The sequence below is a fragment of the Nicotiana tabacum genome, chromosome 18 (assembly GCF_000715075.1).
Source record: "Nicotiana tabacum cultivar K326 chromosome 18, ASM71507v2, whole genome shotgun sequence".
In the NCBI taxonomy this organism is placed as follows: domain Eukaryota; kingdom Viridiplantae; phylum Streptophyta; class Magnoliopsida; order Solanales; family Solanaceae; genus Nicotiana; species Nicotiana tabacum.
Genome location: NC_134097.1, coordinates 107,844,472 through 107,865,318, shown reverse-complemented (window position 1 = coordinate 107,865,318; position 20,847 = coordinate 107,844,472). Strand labels below are relative to the sequence as shown.

General features: G+C 40.2%; 1 protein-coding gene across 1 annotated transcript; it reads right to left on the bottom strand.

Annotated features, from left to right (window-relative positions):
* Window positions 1-8,826: 8,826 nt before the first annotated feature.
* LOC107795546 (mitogen-activated protein kinase kinase kinase 20-like) lies at window positions 8,827-9,489 on the bottom strand. Its single transcript, XM_016618204.2, has one exon. The coding sequence runs from the start codon at window positions 9,487-9,489 to the stop codon at window positions 8,827-8,829; it is 663 nt and encodes a 220-aa protein (XP_016473690.2).
* Between the last annotated feature and the right edge of the window lie 11,358 nt (window positions 9,490-20,847).

Genomic DNA, 20,847 nt, shown 5'->3' with positions numbered 1-20,847 from the left:
AGGGTGATGTCGTGCCGATATTGTGAGTGCTAATGCACGAAGGATGATGCGCGCCATGATTTGAGAGTTAATGCACAAAGGGTGATGTCATGCTGATATTTTGAGAGTTAATGCACGAAAGGTGATGTCGCGCCATGATTATGAGAGGTAATGCACGAAGGGTGATGTTGTGTCGTTTTTGTTGTTTCATATGGTGAGAACGAGAGTAAAAGCACGAAGGGTGATGGCGTGCACGTGTTACTGTATTCTTTATGCATGTTGAATTAACTATGGTGTTCTTTATGATTCTCTATTAGTTTATTGTTATAACTTGTTATTCTCGTAGCATGTCCGTTTCCCACCTTATTCTGTTGATTCATGTTATTATGATTCTGTTTGTATATGATTTAACTGCACAGGTTTTTATGGTTGTCGTGTCCTAGCCTCATTACTACTTTGCCGAGGTTAGGATCGATACTTACTCAGTACATAGGGTCAGTTGTACTGATGCTACACTCTACACTCTTTTCTGTAGATTTTGGTTCCGGACCCGGTGAGTAGCTGAGGTAGCTTCCTTCAGTCCAGGGAGGCCAAGGTAGATCTGCTGACGTCCGCAAAGCCTAAAGTCCCCCTTCCCTATTTTAGCTTTCTGCTGTGTCCTTTCATTCCGAGAACAATTGTACTTTTCTTTCCAGACCAGTGTTTGTACAAATTCGTAGATGGTCGTGAATTTGTGACACCAGATTCGTAGGTAGACCTGTATTGGATTATTTGAATTTGTTATAACTCTTCCACACTTTTCATTTATTTAACTGTATTTATTGCTTATATCTATTTGGGTTGATTGCTAATAGGTTGAAACCTTAAAAGTTGGCTTGCCTAGCTTTCACGAGTAGGCGCCATTATGACTCCTGCGGGTGGAAAATCCGGGTCATGATAGGAACTAGGCAAGCCAACTATTCCATCAAAACAACCAGATATTTTAAAGATAAGATTTCTTAAAGTTGTTAATTAATAAAACCTTATACCATAAGTCAGAATAACAAGTGCAGAAAGAAACAAAAGCCCAACATCGGGGTATCACAAGTCACGAGCATCTACTAAGGTCTTTCCGAAAACAACTAACACTTATACAGCCAGGAAAACAACTAATAAAGTCTAATGGAAGATAGGAGGGAGAAGAGCAAGGCTGCGATCGCCATGCAGCTACCTTGCCGACCCCGAAGTATCCGCGATGGAGGAGAGATTAGCGCTCGCTATCACGTCCAATAACACCTAGATCTGCACACAAGGTTCAAGGAGTAATGTGAGTACGCCAACTCAGTAAGTAATAAAGGTAAATAAAGACTGAGCAGCAAGAAATACATAAAAACCACATAATGATATCTCAGTAAGTACACCATGCTTTCAATTCAATATATGAGTCAAATCACCTCGTTTGAAATCCAGTTTCGGTAAAGATCATTTAAAGGTGCTTTTCAGCAGTTTCAACAGAGGTTCAAGGAAAATATAGAGTAAAAATAATAAAAATCATAAATAGCCCATCGGGCTAACATCAACCAGAAATAGCCCCTCGGGCAAAAGTCATATCACTCACTTAGGGTACCCGCGCTTAGTGGGGGTGTGCAGACTCCAGAGGGCTCCTACAGCCCAAGTGCTATAACACGCACGGACAACTCACGTGCTATAGTATCAATATCAGAATCCAGACAGACAACTCATGTTCTGCACGGACAACTCACGTGCTATAGTATCAATATCAGAATCCGGACAGACAACTCTCAATATCCTCACAATTACAGGTCCTCGGCCTTACTCAGTCATAAATCTCTCAAGCCACTCAGACTATCAGTAAAAACAAGGTGCTCAGCCTAAAAATATCATTTTTTTCATCAAAATGGAGAAATAAAGACTGCGTTATGAAATCAATAAAACATAGCATGACTGAGTACAGATGTTAAGTCAAAATAGTGAGGAAATAATAAGAAAAGACCACTAAGGCCCAAACAGCTTTGGCACAAGGCCCAAATATGGCGTTCACCCCAATTTATAGTAGTTCTTTCTAAAATATATAAATATCAAATAGTTTCCAGTCAAATACACAACTTTATAGTTGCTACGGGACGGACCAAGTCACAATCCCCAACGGTGCACAGCCACACGCCCATCATCTAGCTTGTGTGTCACCTTCAAATAGCGAAACAATGTGAATTCGGGGTTTTATACCCTCAGGACAAGATTTACAATCATTACTTACCTCAAGCCGGACAAAAACTCTAACTCGCGATGCCACTTGGCCTCCACATGCTCCGAATCTAACCAAAATAGTATATTATCATCAATATACGCTAAAGGAATGAATTCCACATGAAAACTATCAAATTAGACCAAAAATCCCAAATTTGGCTCAAACCCGGATCCCGAGCCCACTTCTCGAAATCCAATAAAATTTACAAAACTAGGAAACTCATTCACTCACGAGTCCAACCATACCAATTTTATCAAAATCTGACTTCGAATCGACCTTCAACCCTCAAAAACCTATTTATGAAGTTTCTACAAATTTTCCCCAATTTTCATCCCAATTCTCTAAACAAATGATGGATTCCATGATATATTCATGTAGTTTAGCCAAAAACGAGTTAGAATCACTTACTCCTGATGAATTTCTTGAAAAAACTTGAAAAAATCACCAAAACCCGAGCTCTCTAGGTCAAAATATGAAAATAAAACCCTGAATCTTGTATTTATAGTGCACCCCATGGATTCAAATCTCGCTGACCGCCAAAACCACCACCGCCATGCTCGTCGCTCTGCTGTCTGCGAAATTTTCACCGCGGCCACGAACGCCTCCAGTTCCTGTGGTCGCGTCCCTTCTTCCGCTGCCTGTGCCAGCCTTCACAGCTGAACGTAGAAATACCGCCACCCCCGCAAAGCGCCTCTACCGACAGCAAAATTCCAGCGTGGCCCGCACTCCCAACTGCAGAGACCAACATCAGCAACACCAGTAGCTGTTTTCAACAACTATACCCATCCCATAACTACTTAAATACACCTGAGGCCCTGGGACCTCAACCAACCCTACCAGCATGTCCCATAACATCATTCAAACTTAATCGAATCTACGAATCACTCAAAACAACACCAAACATCGAATCAAATCTCGAATACAAGCCTAAGAACTTCAAACTCCTAAATTCCACAAATTACTTCGAAACCAATCAAACCTTGTCTGAATATTCTCAGATTTTTGCACACAAGTCACAAATTACCCTACTAACCTACTGCAACTTCTAGAATTCCATTCCGACCCCGCTATCTAATTTTTCACTAACAACCCGAAATTTTTAAATTTCCGATTTTGCCAATTCAAGTCTAATTCTACCACGAACCTCCAAATTACACTTCGAACATGCACCTAAGTCCAAAATCACCTAACGGATCTATTCGAACCATAAAAATCCCAATCCGAGATCGTTTACTCATAGGTCAATATCCGTTTGACTTTTTCCAACTTAAACTTCTAAATAATAGGCTAAGTGTCTAATTCCACTCCAAAACCACTCCGAACCCGAACCAACCAATCTCATACAACACAATACAGCTGAACAATACATAAGAAGCAAAAATGGGTATGGGGCAATAATTCACGAAACGACCGGCCGGTCGTTACATCCTCCTCCTCTTTAAGCAAACGTTCGTCCTCGAACAAGATGAGAAACATACTTGAAGCCTGAAATAGGTGTGGATATCTTCTCCGCATCTCCCCCTCAGTCTACCAAGTAGCCTCCTCCACGGGACGACCTCTCCACTCCACTTTCACTGAAGCTATATCCTTTCATCTCAACTTTCGGACCTACCTCTCCAAAATAGCCACTGGCTCCACATCATAAGTCAAATCTCCGTCTAACTGAACTGTGATAAAATCCAAAACATGAGACGGATCGCCAATATACTTCCGGATAATAGAAACATGAAATACTGGATGCACACTCGACAAGCTAGGTGGCAAAGCAAGCTCATAAGCTACCCCCCGATCCTCCGGAGCACCTCAAAAGAACCAATGAACCGAGGGCTCAATTTGCCCTTCTTCGCAAATCTCATAACACCCTTCAAGGGTGAAACCTTTAGTAGGACCTTCTCCCCAACCATGAAAGACACATCACGAACCTTTTTTCCGTGTAACTCTTTTGTCTCGACTGGGCTGTACGAAGCCGGTCTTGAATCATTTTCACCTTGTCCAAAGCATCATGTACCAAGTCTGTACCCAAAAGCCTAGCCTCGAGCGGCTCAAACCAGCCCACTGGAGATCTGCACCGCCTCCCATGCAAAACCTCATATGGAGCCATCTGAATACTCGACTGATAACTATTGTTATATGCAAACTTCGCGAGTGGTGGAAACTGGTACCATGAACCACTGAAATCAATGACACAAGTGCGCAACATGTCCTCCAATATCTGAATAGTGCTATCGGATTGTCCGTCCGTCTGAGGGTGAAAACCTATGCTCATCTCAACCTGAGTACCCAACTCTCGCTGCATGGCCCTCCAAAACTACAATGTAAACTAAGTATCTCTATATGAAATGATGGAAACTAGGACACCATGCAGGCGAACAATCTCTCGGATATAAATCTCAGCTAACCACTCTGAAGAATAGGTAGTACACACTAGAATGAAGTACGCGGACTTGGTTAGCCGATACACAATCACCCAAATAACATCAAACTTCCTCAAAGTCTGTTGGAGTCCAACTACGAAATCCATGGTGATCGGCTCACACTTCCACTCTGGAATATCCATCTGCTGAAGCAAGCCACCTGGTCTCTGAAGGTCATATTTCACTTGTTGATAATTGAGACATCGACCTACAAATGCCATTATATCTTTCTTCATTCTTCTCCACCAGTAGTGTTGTTTCAAATCCTTATACATCTTCGCGGAACCCGTATGGATGGAATACTTCGAGCTATGGGCCTCCTCCAGAATCAACTCCAGAAGCCCATCTATATTGGGCACACATATCCGACCCTGCATCCTCAACACCCCATTATCACCAATAGTCACATCTTTGGCATCGTCGTATTGAACTTTGTCCTTGATGATAAGCAAATGAGGATTATCAGGCGGAGGTTGGAGTCTCCCAAACCTCTCCAATCTGCGCTGCTCGTCCTCTGGCATACCAGAAGCTACATCGTCCTGAGCAGCTGCAACTGGCTGGGCTGGAGGTGCCTCCGGTGTCTAAAGTCCCTGAACAGCCTGCTTAGGTGTGCGAGCGGCGGGAGTTTAAGTGCCTCTCCCGGCCTGAAAAAGTAGTTACATCCGTAATAATTGAGACCGCCTGAGCCAGGCTAGTACACTTTGATAGAATCTGAGTTAGGGCCTCCTAAAGGCCTGGGATAACAATAGGCACAACCGGTGCCTGAGCTGGTCCTGCTGGAGCATCCATAACTGGGACCTGATCATGAACTGGGGTGGCTGGTGGATCTGCAGGTGCTGCCCTAGTTGTTGTACGGGCTACACCATTGCCCCTACTATGACCTCGACCGCGACCTTAGCTTCGTCCTGTCCGGTAGCACATGTCCTCGCCATCTGTAAGAGAATATAATAACAGAAGTTTAGTTACCAGAATCAATAGATTCGAACGACAAGAATTCAGGAATGTGAAGTTTTTCCTAAAGGTTCTGCAACCTCTCAAAAATAAGTACAGACGTCTTCGTACCGATCTGCAAGACTCTAATAAACCTCGCTCATGACCTGTGAGACCTATGTAACCTAGGCTCTAATACCAACTTGTCACGATCCAAATCTACCAGGTCATGATAACACCTAACATGGAACTAGGCAAGCCAACTATTCCATCAAAACAACCAAATATTTCATAGATAAGAATTCCTAAAGCTGTTAGCTAATAAAACCTTATATCATAAGTCAGATTAACAAGTGCGGAAAGAAACGAAAGCCCGCCATCGGGGTGTCACAAGTCACGAGCACCTACTAAGGTCTTTCCGAAAACAACTAACACTTATATAGTCAGGAAAACAACTAATAAAGTCTAACGGAAGATAGGAGGGAGAAGAGCAAGGCTACGATCGCCATGAAGCTACCTTGCCGACTTCGAAGTATCAGCGACGGATGAAAGATCAGCGCTCATTATCACGTCCAATAATACCTGGATCTGCACGTATGGTACAGGGAGTAATGTGAGTACGTCAACTCAGTAAGTACAACATGCTTTCAATTCAATATATGAGTCAAATCACCTCGTTTGAAATCCAATTTTGGTAAAGATCATTTAACGGTACTTTTCAGCAGTTTACATAGAGGTTCAAGGCAAATATAGAGTAAAAATAATAAAAATCATAAACTACCCCTCGGGCTAACATCAGTCAGAATCAGCCCCTTGGGAAAAAGTCATATCACTCACTCAGAGTACCTGCGCTCACTGGGGGTGTGCAGACTCCGGAGGTGCTCCTACAGTCCAAGTGCTATAACACGTACGGACAACTCACGTGCTGCATGGACAACTCACGTGCTATAGTATCAATATCAGAATCCGCACGGACAACTCACATGTTATACTCTCAATATCCTCACAATTACATGCTCTCGGCCTTACTCAGTCGTAAATCTCTCAAGGCACTCGGACTATCAGTAAAAAGAGGGTACTTAGCCCAAAAATATCTTTTTATGCATCAAAATGGAGTAATAAAGATTGCGTTATGAAATCAGTAAAATATAGAATGACAGAGTACAGATCTTAAGTCAAAACAGTGAGGAAATTATAAGAAAATACCACTAAGGCCAAAACAGCTTTGGCACAAGGCCTAAATATGTCGTTCAACCCAATTTATAGTAGTTCTTTCTAAAATACATAAGTATCAAATAGTTTGCAGTCAAATACGCAACTTTATAGTTGTTACGGGATGGACTAAGTCACAATCCCCAATGGTGCTCGCCCACACACCCATCATCTAGCCTGTGCGTCACCTCCAAATAGCGAAACAATATGAAATTCGGGGTTTCATACCCTTCGGACAAGATTTACAATTATTACTTACCTCAAGCCGGACAAAAACTCTAACCCGCGATGCACTTGCCTCCCAACTCGGCCTTCAAATGCTTTGAATCTAACCAAAAATCAGTATATTATCATCAATATACGCTAAAGGAATGAATTTTACATAAAAATTATCAAATTAGACCAAAAATTCCGAATTTGGCTCAAACCTGGCCATCGGGCCCACATCTTGAAATCCGATAAAATTTACAAAACTAGGAAACTCATTCACTCACGAGTCCAACCATACCAATTTTTTCAAAACCCGACTTCGAATCGACCTTCAACCCTCAAAACCCCATTTATGAAGTTTCTACAGATTGTCCCCAATTTTCATTCCAATTCTCTAACCAAATGATGGATTCCATAATATATTCATGTATTTTAGACTAAACTGAGTTAGAATCACTTACCTCGATGAATTTCTTGAAAAACCATGGAAAAATCGCCAAAACTCAAGCTCTCTAGGTCAAAATATGAAAATAAGACCCTGAATCTCGTATTTATAGTGCACCCCTCGGATTCAAATCTCGCTGACTTCCAAAAACCACCGCCGCTCCGTTATCTGCGGAATTTTCACCGCGATTGCGAACACCTCTAGTTCATGCGGTCGTGTTCCTTCTTCCGCTGTCCGCGCCAGCCTTCACTGCTGACTGCGGAAATATTGCCGCCCCCGCGATGTCCCTTCGCCGACCGTGAAATTCCGGCACGACCCACACTCCCAACTGCAGAAACCAACATTAGCAACTATTTTCAACAGCTATACCCATCCGATAACTACTTGAAACACACCCGAGGCTCTCGGGACCTCAACCAACCCCACAAACACGTCTCATAACATAATTCAAACTTAATCGAATCTACGAATCACTCAAAATAAAACCAAACATCGAATCAAATCTCGGATTCAAGCCTAAGAACTCCAAGCTCCTAAATTCCACAAATGACTCTGAAACCAATCAAACCTTGTCCGAATATTCTCAAATTTTTGAACATAAGTCACAAATGACCCTACGAACCTACTGCAACTTCCGGAATTCCATTTTGACCCCGCTATCCAATTTTCCATTGCTGACATGAAATCACCAAATTTTTAATTTCGCCAATTCAAGTCTAATTCTACCACGGACCTCCAAATTATATTCTGAACATGCTCTTAAGTACAAATCACCTAACAGAGCTATCTGAACCATAAAAATCCTAATCTGAGACCGTTTACTCATAAGTCAACATCCGGTTGACTTTTTTCAACTTAAACTTCTAAATAAGAGACTAAGTGTCTCATTCTACTCCAAAACCACTCCGAACCCGAACCAACCGATCTCATACAACACAATACAGCTGAACAACACATAAAGAAGCAGAAATGGGGAAAACAGGGCTATAATTCATGAAATGACCAGTCGAGTCGTTACAGAATAGATGTAATAAAAGTAATCTGAACCAATAAGATGCTAATTAACTATGAATTACAGCTGAATCGGAAGAATTTTAAAAAGAAAAAAACATTAAAAGTAGTTTATGGCTTCTACAGGTGATGGCTCAAATAACATGGGATTACATTATTACTAAATCAAAAATAATTCACCATTAATTGCTATAATGAGTATCAACAACAAAACAACGTTGACAAATATTTATGTCAACAAAAAAACGCCAACTACTATATGACGAGTGTCCCATAACTAGCTATAGCAAGAAGTCTTTTTTCCTGTGAAAGGTCTGAAGAGGCAAGAAAACATATTACTGATCGAGTCCCGCTTAGTTCTTTAACATCAAAACTGATCAGTTGCATGCTAGCTGACTAAATTGTGCCTTCTCTGCTGGAAAAATAGCATATCCCGGTCTGAGGTTATCACTTGAAGGCACATGAAAGCACGTTGAATACCAGTGCTGCTTAGAAACCCAACTTCTGCGGCCATGACTAAAAGGGTTAAGAATAACCTTATTAGTGATCAGCCCATGATCTTCTGGATGATATTTACTAAACGTACCACTCTTGATGAATGGCTGACTGAGTAGCATATCTGCAGTCCATCTCCAACTATGATCCATTTCAAAACACTTGGCCAGAAAGTCTTTGCATATATTAGAAACGTTACTCGAAATCACAGGTTCTTCATGTGTAATCTTAAAGTCCAAATCATCAATACCTTCACAACATGACGATAACCGCCTCCCTGTGATCATTTCTACAACTATGCAACCAATTGCCCAAATATCAACAGCTTTACCATGAATCTTACAAGCTGTAGATTCTGGGGACGCATAAAGTAGAGCCCCTCTATTATAACAACACTTCTTTGAGCCTCTATCCCAATATGTATGTGTTTCGTTTTCTACCACTCTCAAAGACAGTCCAAAATCGGCCAACTTGAGGCACACATCCACAATACTATCATATTCGTGATCAATAATAAGAAAAACAAGTACATTACTCGGTTTCATATCGCAGTAAATAAACCCTTTGCTATGAACATAAGAAATCCCTATTAAAAGCTGAAAAGCATAGTATGTGACCTCCGATTATTCGAGCGTCATCTTAGACTTAGAGTAGATATCAACTAAATCATGCAAAGTGCCACCGACAGCATTTTCAAGCAAGAGGTTATAAGTGTGTTTACCGCTTTCGACGCTTACATCTTCTCCGAAGCACTGAACTACGTATACTTTGATGACTTTTCCTTCTCTATGTAAATGTATTCTTAACCCTAGCAATGACAATAGAATACAGACTTTAATTCGGTGACTAACTTCTTCCTCTTTAGTACGTAACCCTAACACGATTAACAAAAGTAGACGATGACTTCTCTAGCTACTTGCTGGGACCAAACACACACGCAAGTATACGTGGCTGTCAAGTAATAATGTGACTCGAAAGTCGGATGTTGAACCCACAGAGACTTAGATTAACCGTTAACTAAGCAAACTAAAATCAATTTAGTGTCCAAGATGATCAAAAGTTTAACTTTTCTATTACACCTACTATTGCAAAATTTAAACATGTAACCAAGGGAGATATAGATTCTAGGGTTGTGGTTGGTTTATCAATCCTATTGAGTTCGTAATTACACTTGTTAATCCAAATAATCTATGGTTGCTAGTTGATCGGATCATTTATATAAATAGCATGTTCCCACAATACTATTCGTCTATCCATAAAATATCAACCTTATATTCCTATGGTTTGAAATCTATCATGAACGAATATAATACGGTATTCAACTAAGCAATACTGTTAGGTATATTCTTATCCTAGCTGCGAAATCATTCCCCGAGCCACGGGTTCAGAAACAAACTCTCTCAATTCTACTATAATCTAAACACGGCTTTACAAGTATAGCATAGATAGTAAATAGAACTCAACCGATGGCCAAACAATTAATCAATTATGCACCGAATTAGAGAAACAACCAAAGATGATAACTCGAATTAATGGTAATATAATTAACAAACTTCAATATTCATGGCAACCACAACCCTAGAACGTGAAGTTTAGCTTCACATCGACAGGGTAGAACAACAACAATTCATGTAAAGAAATATAAAGATTACTCAGTTTGATGGAGGAAAGATGGAATGTGATGAATTCCGGCCTCCACGGCGGCTCCGTGCTCTCCCTCGATCTAAAATCCTGTCTTCCCTAAAAACATGGTGTTTAATGACTATTTATATATGTAGGGAAAAGACCTCAACAAATACCCAAGTCCAAATTCAAATAGGAGACCAAATAGGCTTTAAAAATCCGGAACCTGCTCGCTACGGACCTCGCCTCGCGAGGCAAAACGCGAGCTTCACCTCGCTATACCACTGGCGGCGCGAGCTCTGCAGCTCGCTTTCTACCGTGCGCCGCAAAATCCTTCGATGCCTCTTGCTGCTTCGTTTAAAATGCTGCCTAACAATTCCAATTATTTTCTCATCTATTTGCTCGTCCTCGTTCTTGTCTTTCTTTGTTTTTCACTTGCAATTGCTTATTTCTTTTGTCTTCTTCTTCCTCGTTTGTTTTTTCATTGTCATCAATAAATTCCTTATCATTATATAATCATAAGCCCATTATTTTAGTGTATGAATTACACTTTAAATATTTTGCTCCAACTTCATTTTTAATGTACCTACACATAAATAAATTCAATTAATCACAAATATAGTATAATTTAACATTAAAGCACTTAAATATAAGGTAAGTAATGCACTAAAAATATAGAATTATAGTCAAACATCACTAACCCACACTTAAACATTGCTCGTCCTCGAGTCAACCAACAATTCACACTACTCTTGAGCACTTTGTTTTTACACAATTGAGGCACACTACACCAATGACCATGGTTTATAGCAAAAAATAGCAACAAGTAAATCTTAGCATATGCAATCACATACACTTCCCTTTTTCTTATGCCATACTTCAAAAATATTTACAATAAAGATAACACGCTCATAACACTCCTAGCTTCAAAAATCAACTAAATGTCACAATGCACTCATGGCTTGAACACTCAACATCATAGAGAGAAGTCTAATAACGTTACATATCCTTTGTGAAACTATGTTCCCTCACAACAAGAACAAAAAAGTAAGTTGAATTCATACATTCAAATCAAATGCTCAAATATATTTTAAGGACTCATGCATATCAAAGAAAATCTTTCACTCTCACAAAAGAAGTCACATGCATGCAATTGGTACCATAGGCTTGCCCATAATGTAAATCTCTACTAATGTAGGCACACTCGATCTAAAATCAATTAGGACTTTTTTATGGTTGTAATATGGGCTAAGGGACGGGAAGGATATATTTAGGAATAGTGGTTAACCCTCCTAAACACTTTAACACATCACATAATCGACTGTAAGCGCAAATTCTTCAGTCCCAATTTTAATTTCACAACTAAAATCATCCCTAACAATGTTCCCTCTTTCTTTAGGCACTACTTTAATTCATATCCACTAGCAAGAATAAGATATCAATTTATTCATCTAAAGATTTTCTTTCTCATTTTTTAGATTTTTTTTTTTTTTTGCAATTTTCACTAGTGGTGTATTCTTTTACAAAACAAGTGCACCTTTCTTTCTTTCATTGGTTCTACTCAAAAGTCACTCCACACTTAGTCCCTTCTTACTTCTTTTAGCGCTCATTTTACAATTAAAGTGCTTTAAGAGTTAAATGATCAAAATAATATCAATTAAGAATAAAAATGGTATAGGCTTGTAATGTGGGTGCCAAATAAAAGTCTATAGGCTCAAAATGGTTAACTAGGGATAGATTTTATTTGTGATAAGCATTAAACTCAAAAAGAACATAGACAGTCTAAAATCATTTTTCAAACCGGGTTCACCTAAAATTTCGCTTCGACTCACATACCGGGCAAGTTCTAGATACAAGTACAATGACATGGACTATACAAAAATCTGACTTCACACATGGCACATGACTCACTAAGGACAGTCTCATTCCGACTCCCAAACTAATGCAAGTATTCACGGAGCCACGAGATATTAAGCATTAAGCACAAAGTGAACATAAGTCAAGAAAATGAGACATAGGCGTCACAAAATATGCTATTCAAATAACCAAGGCATCATAGGCACTTTTAGCACACAGGAAAGATACTACTAAATATGCTACTATCAAATAAGTCAAGGGTGCCTAGGAATCTCATCTTTCTTCCTCCATTATTTCATAAGTTCTACTCTAAAAAAATAAAATAAAATAAAAAACTACTACCCGGTTCAAACTACGTCCCATGAAAAAGAACCGAGGTACAAAGAAAAACCACATGGGATTATTACTGCCTAAAGAAAGCTAAAAGATATATTTATGGATTTTTTTTTTGTTTAGACTTTAATACCTCAAGCAAACTGTCTAGGAGATCCATCGTCGGAAAAAGTTCAATTTTTTTGTTTATTTTTATTTTAAACGATTTTTCTTAGGAGCTACTAAAATACTACACAACTACCAAAATAAAATTAAGAAGTTAACATTTTTCTATATCCTACAACTAATTATCTAGAGAATTCTCCCACCCCACACTTAAAGGAATGTAGTGTCCCCAATGCACAAATAAAGCAAAACAATAAGGGTGTACAAGAAACTCCCTAAAAGGCCGAAGCAATCACGACTCACGGGGTACTTAGACTTCCCCCAGGCATGGTCCTTTGTGCGGGTACCCCACAATAGTTCCAACCATCTGGCTCGCTTTTGCATACTTCCATTGGTTTTTCTTCCTATACTCATAATCCTACAAAGTAAAATAACACTACAAAAATAATAATAAAAATAATAAAATAAATAAAAATAAAAGAAAGCGGTAAAGCTAGGTTGCCTCCCAACAAGCACCTAATTTAACGTTGCGATACGACGTGAACCACTTTCTACCTCCACCTCGAACTTATGAATTATACTCCTAACATGGCATCCAGTCTGTGGATATAATCCTTTGGTGGGGATACAAAAATAAATAGGTCAAATAATAAATTTTTCACTCTATACTTCTCGGCCTTTATATGAGGAATGTAATTTTTTTTCTCTGGCACGACAAATCCAAGAATGTAAGCAGCTTGTTCCTCTTCCATTGACTCCTCCAAAGGCTCAGATGACTCGATTTCTATGTCATCATCAAAACACAATGTCGAAAAATGTTTAGAATGAGGACCAACATGCCCCAACTCTAGAACTGTATCACTATTTACATCCTCATATGCACACCCACTAGAATCTTCAACTATAATATTATCTACTTCCTCAAATGACTCTAGAACACTCTTCTCAACATGGACATCCTCAATAAAAATATGGTCTCATGCTTAGTATTCTCGTTTTAGCTCCTCAATTTGGTCTAGAAATTTTTTTTTTGTTTCACACAACTCATCATTAAATTGTTGGGCGTTGAACACAAGAACCTTCACACTCAAATATGCATCCAAGTTGTGCAAAACCAAGCCAAACTTGTCAATTTCTTGTGCAAGATCAACTCTCTCCTTCGACCAATCATTCACCAATTTTGTTAGAAGAGAACATCGCTTTGCATATTCCCTTAATCATGAATATCCGTCCCAATACCAACCCTTATTCCCATATTCAAATTCCGACCACCCAGAGTTCAGGTCATGACAAGTCCAAAAAGACAGGCTGTAAAAGTTTTCTGTCAACCAAGCGTCTTCATCAATAACCTTACCTCCGAATATTTCATCTCCAGATGTCATGTTGAGAGAACTAGAAACACACTAAGAGAAAAATCAAATTATTATAAAGTGACTCGAAAGTCGGATGTCGAACCCACAGAGACATAGATTAACCGTTAATTAAGCAAACTAAAATCAATTTAGTGTCCAAGATGATCAAAAGTTTAACTTTTCTATTACACCTACTATTGTGAAATTTAAACATGTAACCAAGGGAGATATAGATTCCAAGGTTGTGATTGGTTTATCAATCCTATTGAGTTCATAATTACACCTGTTAATCCAAATTATCTATGGTTTCTGGTTGACCGGATCGTTTATATAAATAGCATATTCCCACAATACTATCTGTCTATCCATACTATATTAACCCTATATTCATATGGTCTTGAATCTATCATGAACGAGCAAGATTGTTAGGTATATTCCTATCCTAACTGCAAAATCGTTCCCCGAACAACGGGTTCAGAAACAAGCTCTCTCCAATTCTACTATAATCTAAACACGACTTTTCCAAACATAATATAGATAGTAAATAGAACTCAACTGATAGCTAAATAATTAGGCAATTATGCACAGAATTATAGAAACAACCAAAGATGTGTCACGGCCCAATTTCCCCTCAGTTGGGTATCGTGATGGCACCTAGTCTTAGGGACTAGGTAAGCCTAAAATTAAATGAAATAACAACAATATTTAAATAACATCTAACAATTTGAAATAGAAATCTCTTTAAACTTTACAACCCCAAAACTGGTATTACAAATTATAAGCTCTACAGAGTTCACTATAACTTCTAAATACAACTGTTTGGAAGTAGGTAAAATAAGTGTAAATACAAGATAGGAAGGTGACTCCGAAGCCTGCGAACGCAATAGCAGGTTTACCTTGAGTCTCCACAGCAACGGCCTGCATATCTACTAACGAGAAAACACTTGGATCTGTACAAAAATGTACAGAAGTGTAGTATGAGCACACCACAACAGTGCTCAGTAAGTATCAAGACTAACCTCGGTGGAGTAGTGGCGAGGAATAGTCGAGACACTCACTAGTCTAATAAACTGAACAAGTATAGGAATAGGAACATCAGAATAAGATATCTGTATAAAGACTACGCAATATGGCTAACAATACAGTAATTGCAATAAGAAAGGAAACAACAAGTATCAGTGAAATACCATAAAAATGACACAGAAGAGTGAATGGAACACAACCTATATACGGAATCACATATACATCAAGGACAAGTAATAATTCAGCAACTACAATCGCTTTTACATAAGGTTTTAGCCAACAACTCCATGAGGTACTGAACCTCGGACGAATCACAACTCACGGGTCTCAATACCTGAACCCTAACACTTGGCATCTTGTGCCCTCATAACACCACATAACCACACTGACGACTCACGTGCCAATAGAGCCATTTTCACATAAAAGGCAAGTAACAAGGGTGTGCATCCATACTCAACAATATCAAGAAAACCTCCTATCTGATAAGAGTGTTTAACTACATGTATGCTTGTGCAAGTGTGCTAACATAGTCCATACCAGCAAATAAGCATAAGGAAAAGAACGGACAGCACATAGAATGTTTTCTCACAACTTTCACAAGATAAAGCTCACACAGGTAATTGTACCACTACACAAATATCAACAACAAGAATGCCCCCAGGCCATCACAAATCAATCCCTAATATAGCTCACCTTGTCTCGTCACGTGTGCAATAGTAAAGTAAATGCCCGCCTTATCTCGCCACACATGCATAATAATGTTCCCACCTTATCTCTCCACATGCGCAACCCATATATATATATATATATATATATATATATATATATATATATATATCCTGCCTTGTCACGCCGCATGTGCAAATATCAATAGTAATAATAACACGGCAGAAACCTCGTGCAAACAACAACCGCACGGTAGAAACCTCGTGCATCACCAGAACAAGTTCAACAACTAATGACAATAATACAAAGTACGGCGAGTAGTCAACTCAAGAACTTTAAATCACAAAGAAACGATAAAATCAGTTCACAAGGAATAACAACAGTAAAGAATGCTAGGCGTAAAGAGAACAGCTCAACAAGGGAAAACTAATATGTAGCAACTGTCACGACCCTAAACCCAGACCCGATCATGATGGCGCCTCTCGTGAAGACAAGGACAGCCGACAAAACCCCCCAATTAAATTAACAGATATAAAAATTCATAATTAAGTTATTAACAATTATAAATCCCATAATAAAAGTGAACTAGTACAATTTGCGGAAACCAACACAGGCCGACATTGGGGTGTCACCAGTCACGAGTATCTAAACATGTGTCTAAGAGTCTAAAAGAGTTTATACAGTCTATTACATAACTAGAAACAGAAAGTAAGATAAGAGGAAGAGACACTGGGTTGCGAACACCGAGCAGCTACCTAGTGGACTCTGAATAGCTTGCTGGGAGCAATCAACCCTAACTGGTGGGACCTGAAGCTCCTAAATCTGCACACAGGGTGCAGGGAGTAAAGTGAGTACTCCAACTCAGTTAGTAATAACAATAAATGAAGACTGAGCGATAAGATATCACGTAAAACACAACAACATGCTATAAAAAGGTAGAGTAAAACCAGTAAAATGCAGTAAAACAGTGAAACCTTATAAGCTTCTTTAAAACACCTTTTTAACAATTAGACAAGTAAATGAGAAGCAGCGAGAAGAAGATAAACACATCAAATCAGCCCCTCGGTCACAATATCAATAGAATCAACCCCTCGGGGAATAACATGGAACAACACCAGCCCCTCGGGCTATATCACATATCACACTAGCTACCCGCGCTCACTAGGGGTGTACAGACTCCGGGAGGGACCCCTTACGGCCCAAGTGCAATATCAAGTCATCTCGTGGCATAATCAGTAGGCTCTCGGCCTCATGTTCAAGCCACCTTATGGCGTACAACTCAGGCCCTCGGCCTCATAATCATAATCAGTACCACACTGTTGCGGCGTGCAGCCCGATCCATAATAATCCTTACAACACAGGCTCCGGCCCTACTTAGTCAGAAATCGCTAAAAGCCACTCGAGCACAGTAAAACATGATGCTCAACCCAAAATATCATTTAAAGTGTTAAAATAGAGTAAACATGACTGAGTTATGAAAACAGTAGAATATAGCATGACTGAGTACAGATATAAAGTCAAAATAGTGAGGAAATAGCAGTAAAAATCCTCTAAGGGTCCAAATTGTTGGCATGAGGCCCAAATATGGCATTCAGCCCAAAATGTGATGATAACAAACAGTTTTCAATCAAATATGCCGTAAAACAGTCATTTGGGATGGACTAAGTCACAATCCCCAATGGTGCACGACCCCACGCTCATCATCTAGCATGTTCATCACCTCAATATAGCATAACGATGTGAAATACGGGGTGTCATACCCTCAGGACAATATTTACAATCATTACTCACCTCTATTCGGTCCAAACTCTAGCCCGCGATGCTTTTGCCTCTTGAATCGGTCTCCCTATGCTCCAAATCTAACCAAAATCAGAATCACGATATCAAAATATGCTAAGGGAATGAAGCCCATGCAAAAATAATCAAATTACAACATAAATCTCGAAATTAGCCAAAACCCGACCCCCCGGCCCACGTCTCAGAATTCGATAAAATTTACATCAATAGACTCCTTATCCTCCCACGAGTTCATTCATATCAAAAGTACCAAAATCCGACCACAAATGGACCCTCAAATCCCCAAGTCAAGGTCTCCAATACCAAGCCCTAATCCCCAATTTTTAACCCTTATTTTCTATTAATCTTAGGCCAAATCAGTAGAATAATGCCATAGGATCGATTATTAGGTTCAAAAATCTTACCTCCAAACATTATCCCTTGAATCCCTCTTCAAAATAGCTCCCTCAAGCTCAAACCCGAATAGCTCAAAATCACGAAGGAAACCTTTTATACTTTCTGACCCAGACTTTCCGCACCTGCGGTCCTTTTCTCGCTTCTGCAGCCTAATCACATGTGCTACTGTAGGTGCGCCCACTTCACCACTTCTGTGGTTCCTGATGATCTTCTTCTTGGCTGCATCTGCGGCTGCCTTCCGCTTCTGCGAGCATCGCACCTGCGGCCTCCCTACCGCATGTGAGGTTATGACAGCAACAAAATACTTCAGCTGCACCAACTCAACTTCAAACTTTCCACCAACCATCCGAAATTACCCCGAGGCCCCCGAGACCTCAACCAAAAGCACAAACCAGTCATATACCACTACACAAACTTATACCAATCTTCAAAACACCTCAAACAACATCGAATCAACCAAAACACATCGAATTTAAGCCTAAGGTTCCAAAATCTTCCAAATTTCACTTTTGATCAAAAAGTCTATCAAACCACGTCCGAATGACTTGAAATTTTGTGCACACATCCCAAATGACAAAACGAAACTACTGCAAATCCTAGAATTTCATTCTGACCACTATATCAAAATCTCACCTATCAACCGGAAAACACCAAAATTCCAATTCAAGCCTAAATCTACTCCGAACCTCCAAAACACGTTCTTATCACACTCCTAAGTCCCAAATCAACTCCCGAAGCTATCCGAACCATCGAAATTCGCATCCGAGCCCTTTAACACATAAGTCACCATCCGGTTGACTTTTCCAAGCTAAGCTTACTCAAAAGAGACTAAGTGTCTCAAACCTTACCAAAACCTCTCCGAATCCGAGCCAACCAACCTGATAACACAAAATACAGCTGAAAAAGGCAATAAGAAGCAGAAATGGGGAAAACGGAGGGGTAACTCATGAAACAACCGATCGGGTCGTTACATCCTCCCCCTCTTAAACAAATATTCATCCTCGAACGAGTCAAGAAACATACCTGAAGCCTCAAACAGGTGAGGATATCTGCTCCGCATGTCCCGCTCGGTCTCCCAGTTAGCCTCCTCCATGGGCCGACCTCTCCACTGCACTTTCACTGGAGCTATATCCTTTGACCTCAACTTTCAAACCTGACGCTCCAAAATATCTACTGGCTCCACATCATAAGTCAAATCATCATCTAACTGAACCGTGCTAAAATCCAGAACATGAGACGGATCCCCAATATACTTCCGGAGCATAGAAACATGAAATACCGGATGCACACTCGAGAAGCTGGGTGGTAAAGCAAGCTTATAAGCCACCTCCCCAATCCTCCGAAGTAACTCAAAAGGCCCAATAAACCGAGGACTCAGTTTACCTTTCTTCCCAAATCTCATAACACCCTTCATGGGTGAAACCTTCAACAGAACCTTCTCACCAACCATGTAGGACATATCCCGAACCTTCCTGTTAGCATAACTATTTTTGTCTCGATTGCGCTGTACGAAGCCTCTTCTGAATCACCTTCACCTTGTCTAAAACATCCTGTACCAAGTATGTACCCAATAGCCTAGCCTCACCCGGCTCAAACCAACCAACTGGAGATGTACACCACCTCCCATACAAAGCCTCATATGGAGCCATCTGAATACTTGACTGGTAGTTGTTGTTTTAAGCAAACTCTGCGAGCAGTAGAAACTGATCCCATGACCCTCCGAAATCAATGACACAAGTATGCAACATGTCCTCCAATATCTGAATAGTGCGCTCGGACTGTCTGTTCGTCTGAGGGTGAAAAGTTGTGCTCAACTCAACCTGAGTAACCAACTCTCGCTGCACAGATCTCTAAAACTGCAAAGTAAACTGAGTATCCCTATCTGAAATGATGGAAACTGGGACACCATGCAAACGAACAATCTCCCGGATATAGATCCTTGCAAATCCCTCTGATGAATAAGTAGTACACATAGGAATGAAGTGTGTGGACTTGGTCAGCCGATCCACAGTCACCCAAATAGCATCGAACCTCTTCAAAGTCCGAGAGAGCCCAACTACAAAGTCCATGGTGATCTGCTCCCATTTCCACTCTGGAATATCCATCTGCTAAAGCAAGCCACTCAGTCTTTGATGCTCATATTTCACCTGGTGACAATTGAGACACCGAGCTACAAATCCCATAATGTTTTTCTTCATTCTCATCCACCAATAATGTTGTCTTAGATCCTGATACATCTTTGTGGCACCCGGATGAATGAAATACCGCAAGCTACGGGCCTCCTCCAGAATCAACTCCCGAAGCCCATCTACATTGGGCACACATATCTGGCCATGCATCCTCAACACATATTTGGCGCTCTCTGATGCGATCAAATGAGGAAGATCGAGAAATCACACAAGCCCATACCCGACTGGGCTCCGAAATATACAACCTCACGAACCGATTGGCCAAGGCCTGAACATCAACCGCAAGATGTCTCTCCCCAACTAGAATATATGCCAAACTCCCCACACTCACTGCCTTTTGGCTCAAAGCATCGGCTACCACATTAGCCTTCCCCGGATGGTACAAAATAGTAATATCATAATCCTTTAGCAACTCCAACCATCTCCGCTGCCTCAAATTGAGATCCTTCTGCTTGAACAAGTGTTGGAGGCTACGATGATCAGTAAACACCTCACAAGATACACCATACAAGTAATGCCTCCAAATCTTCAGCGCGTGAACAATGGCAGCCAACTCCAAATC

What these genes read in the sequence shown, in the direction of transcription:
- LOC107795546 (XM_016618204.2), bottom strand. Translation starts at nt 9,489, where the DNA reads ATGAAACCGAGTAATGTACTTGTTTTTCTTATTATTGATCACGAATAT.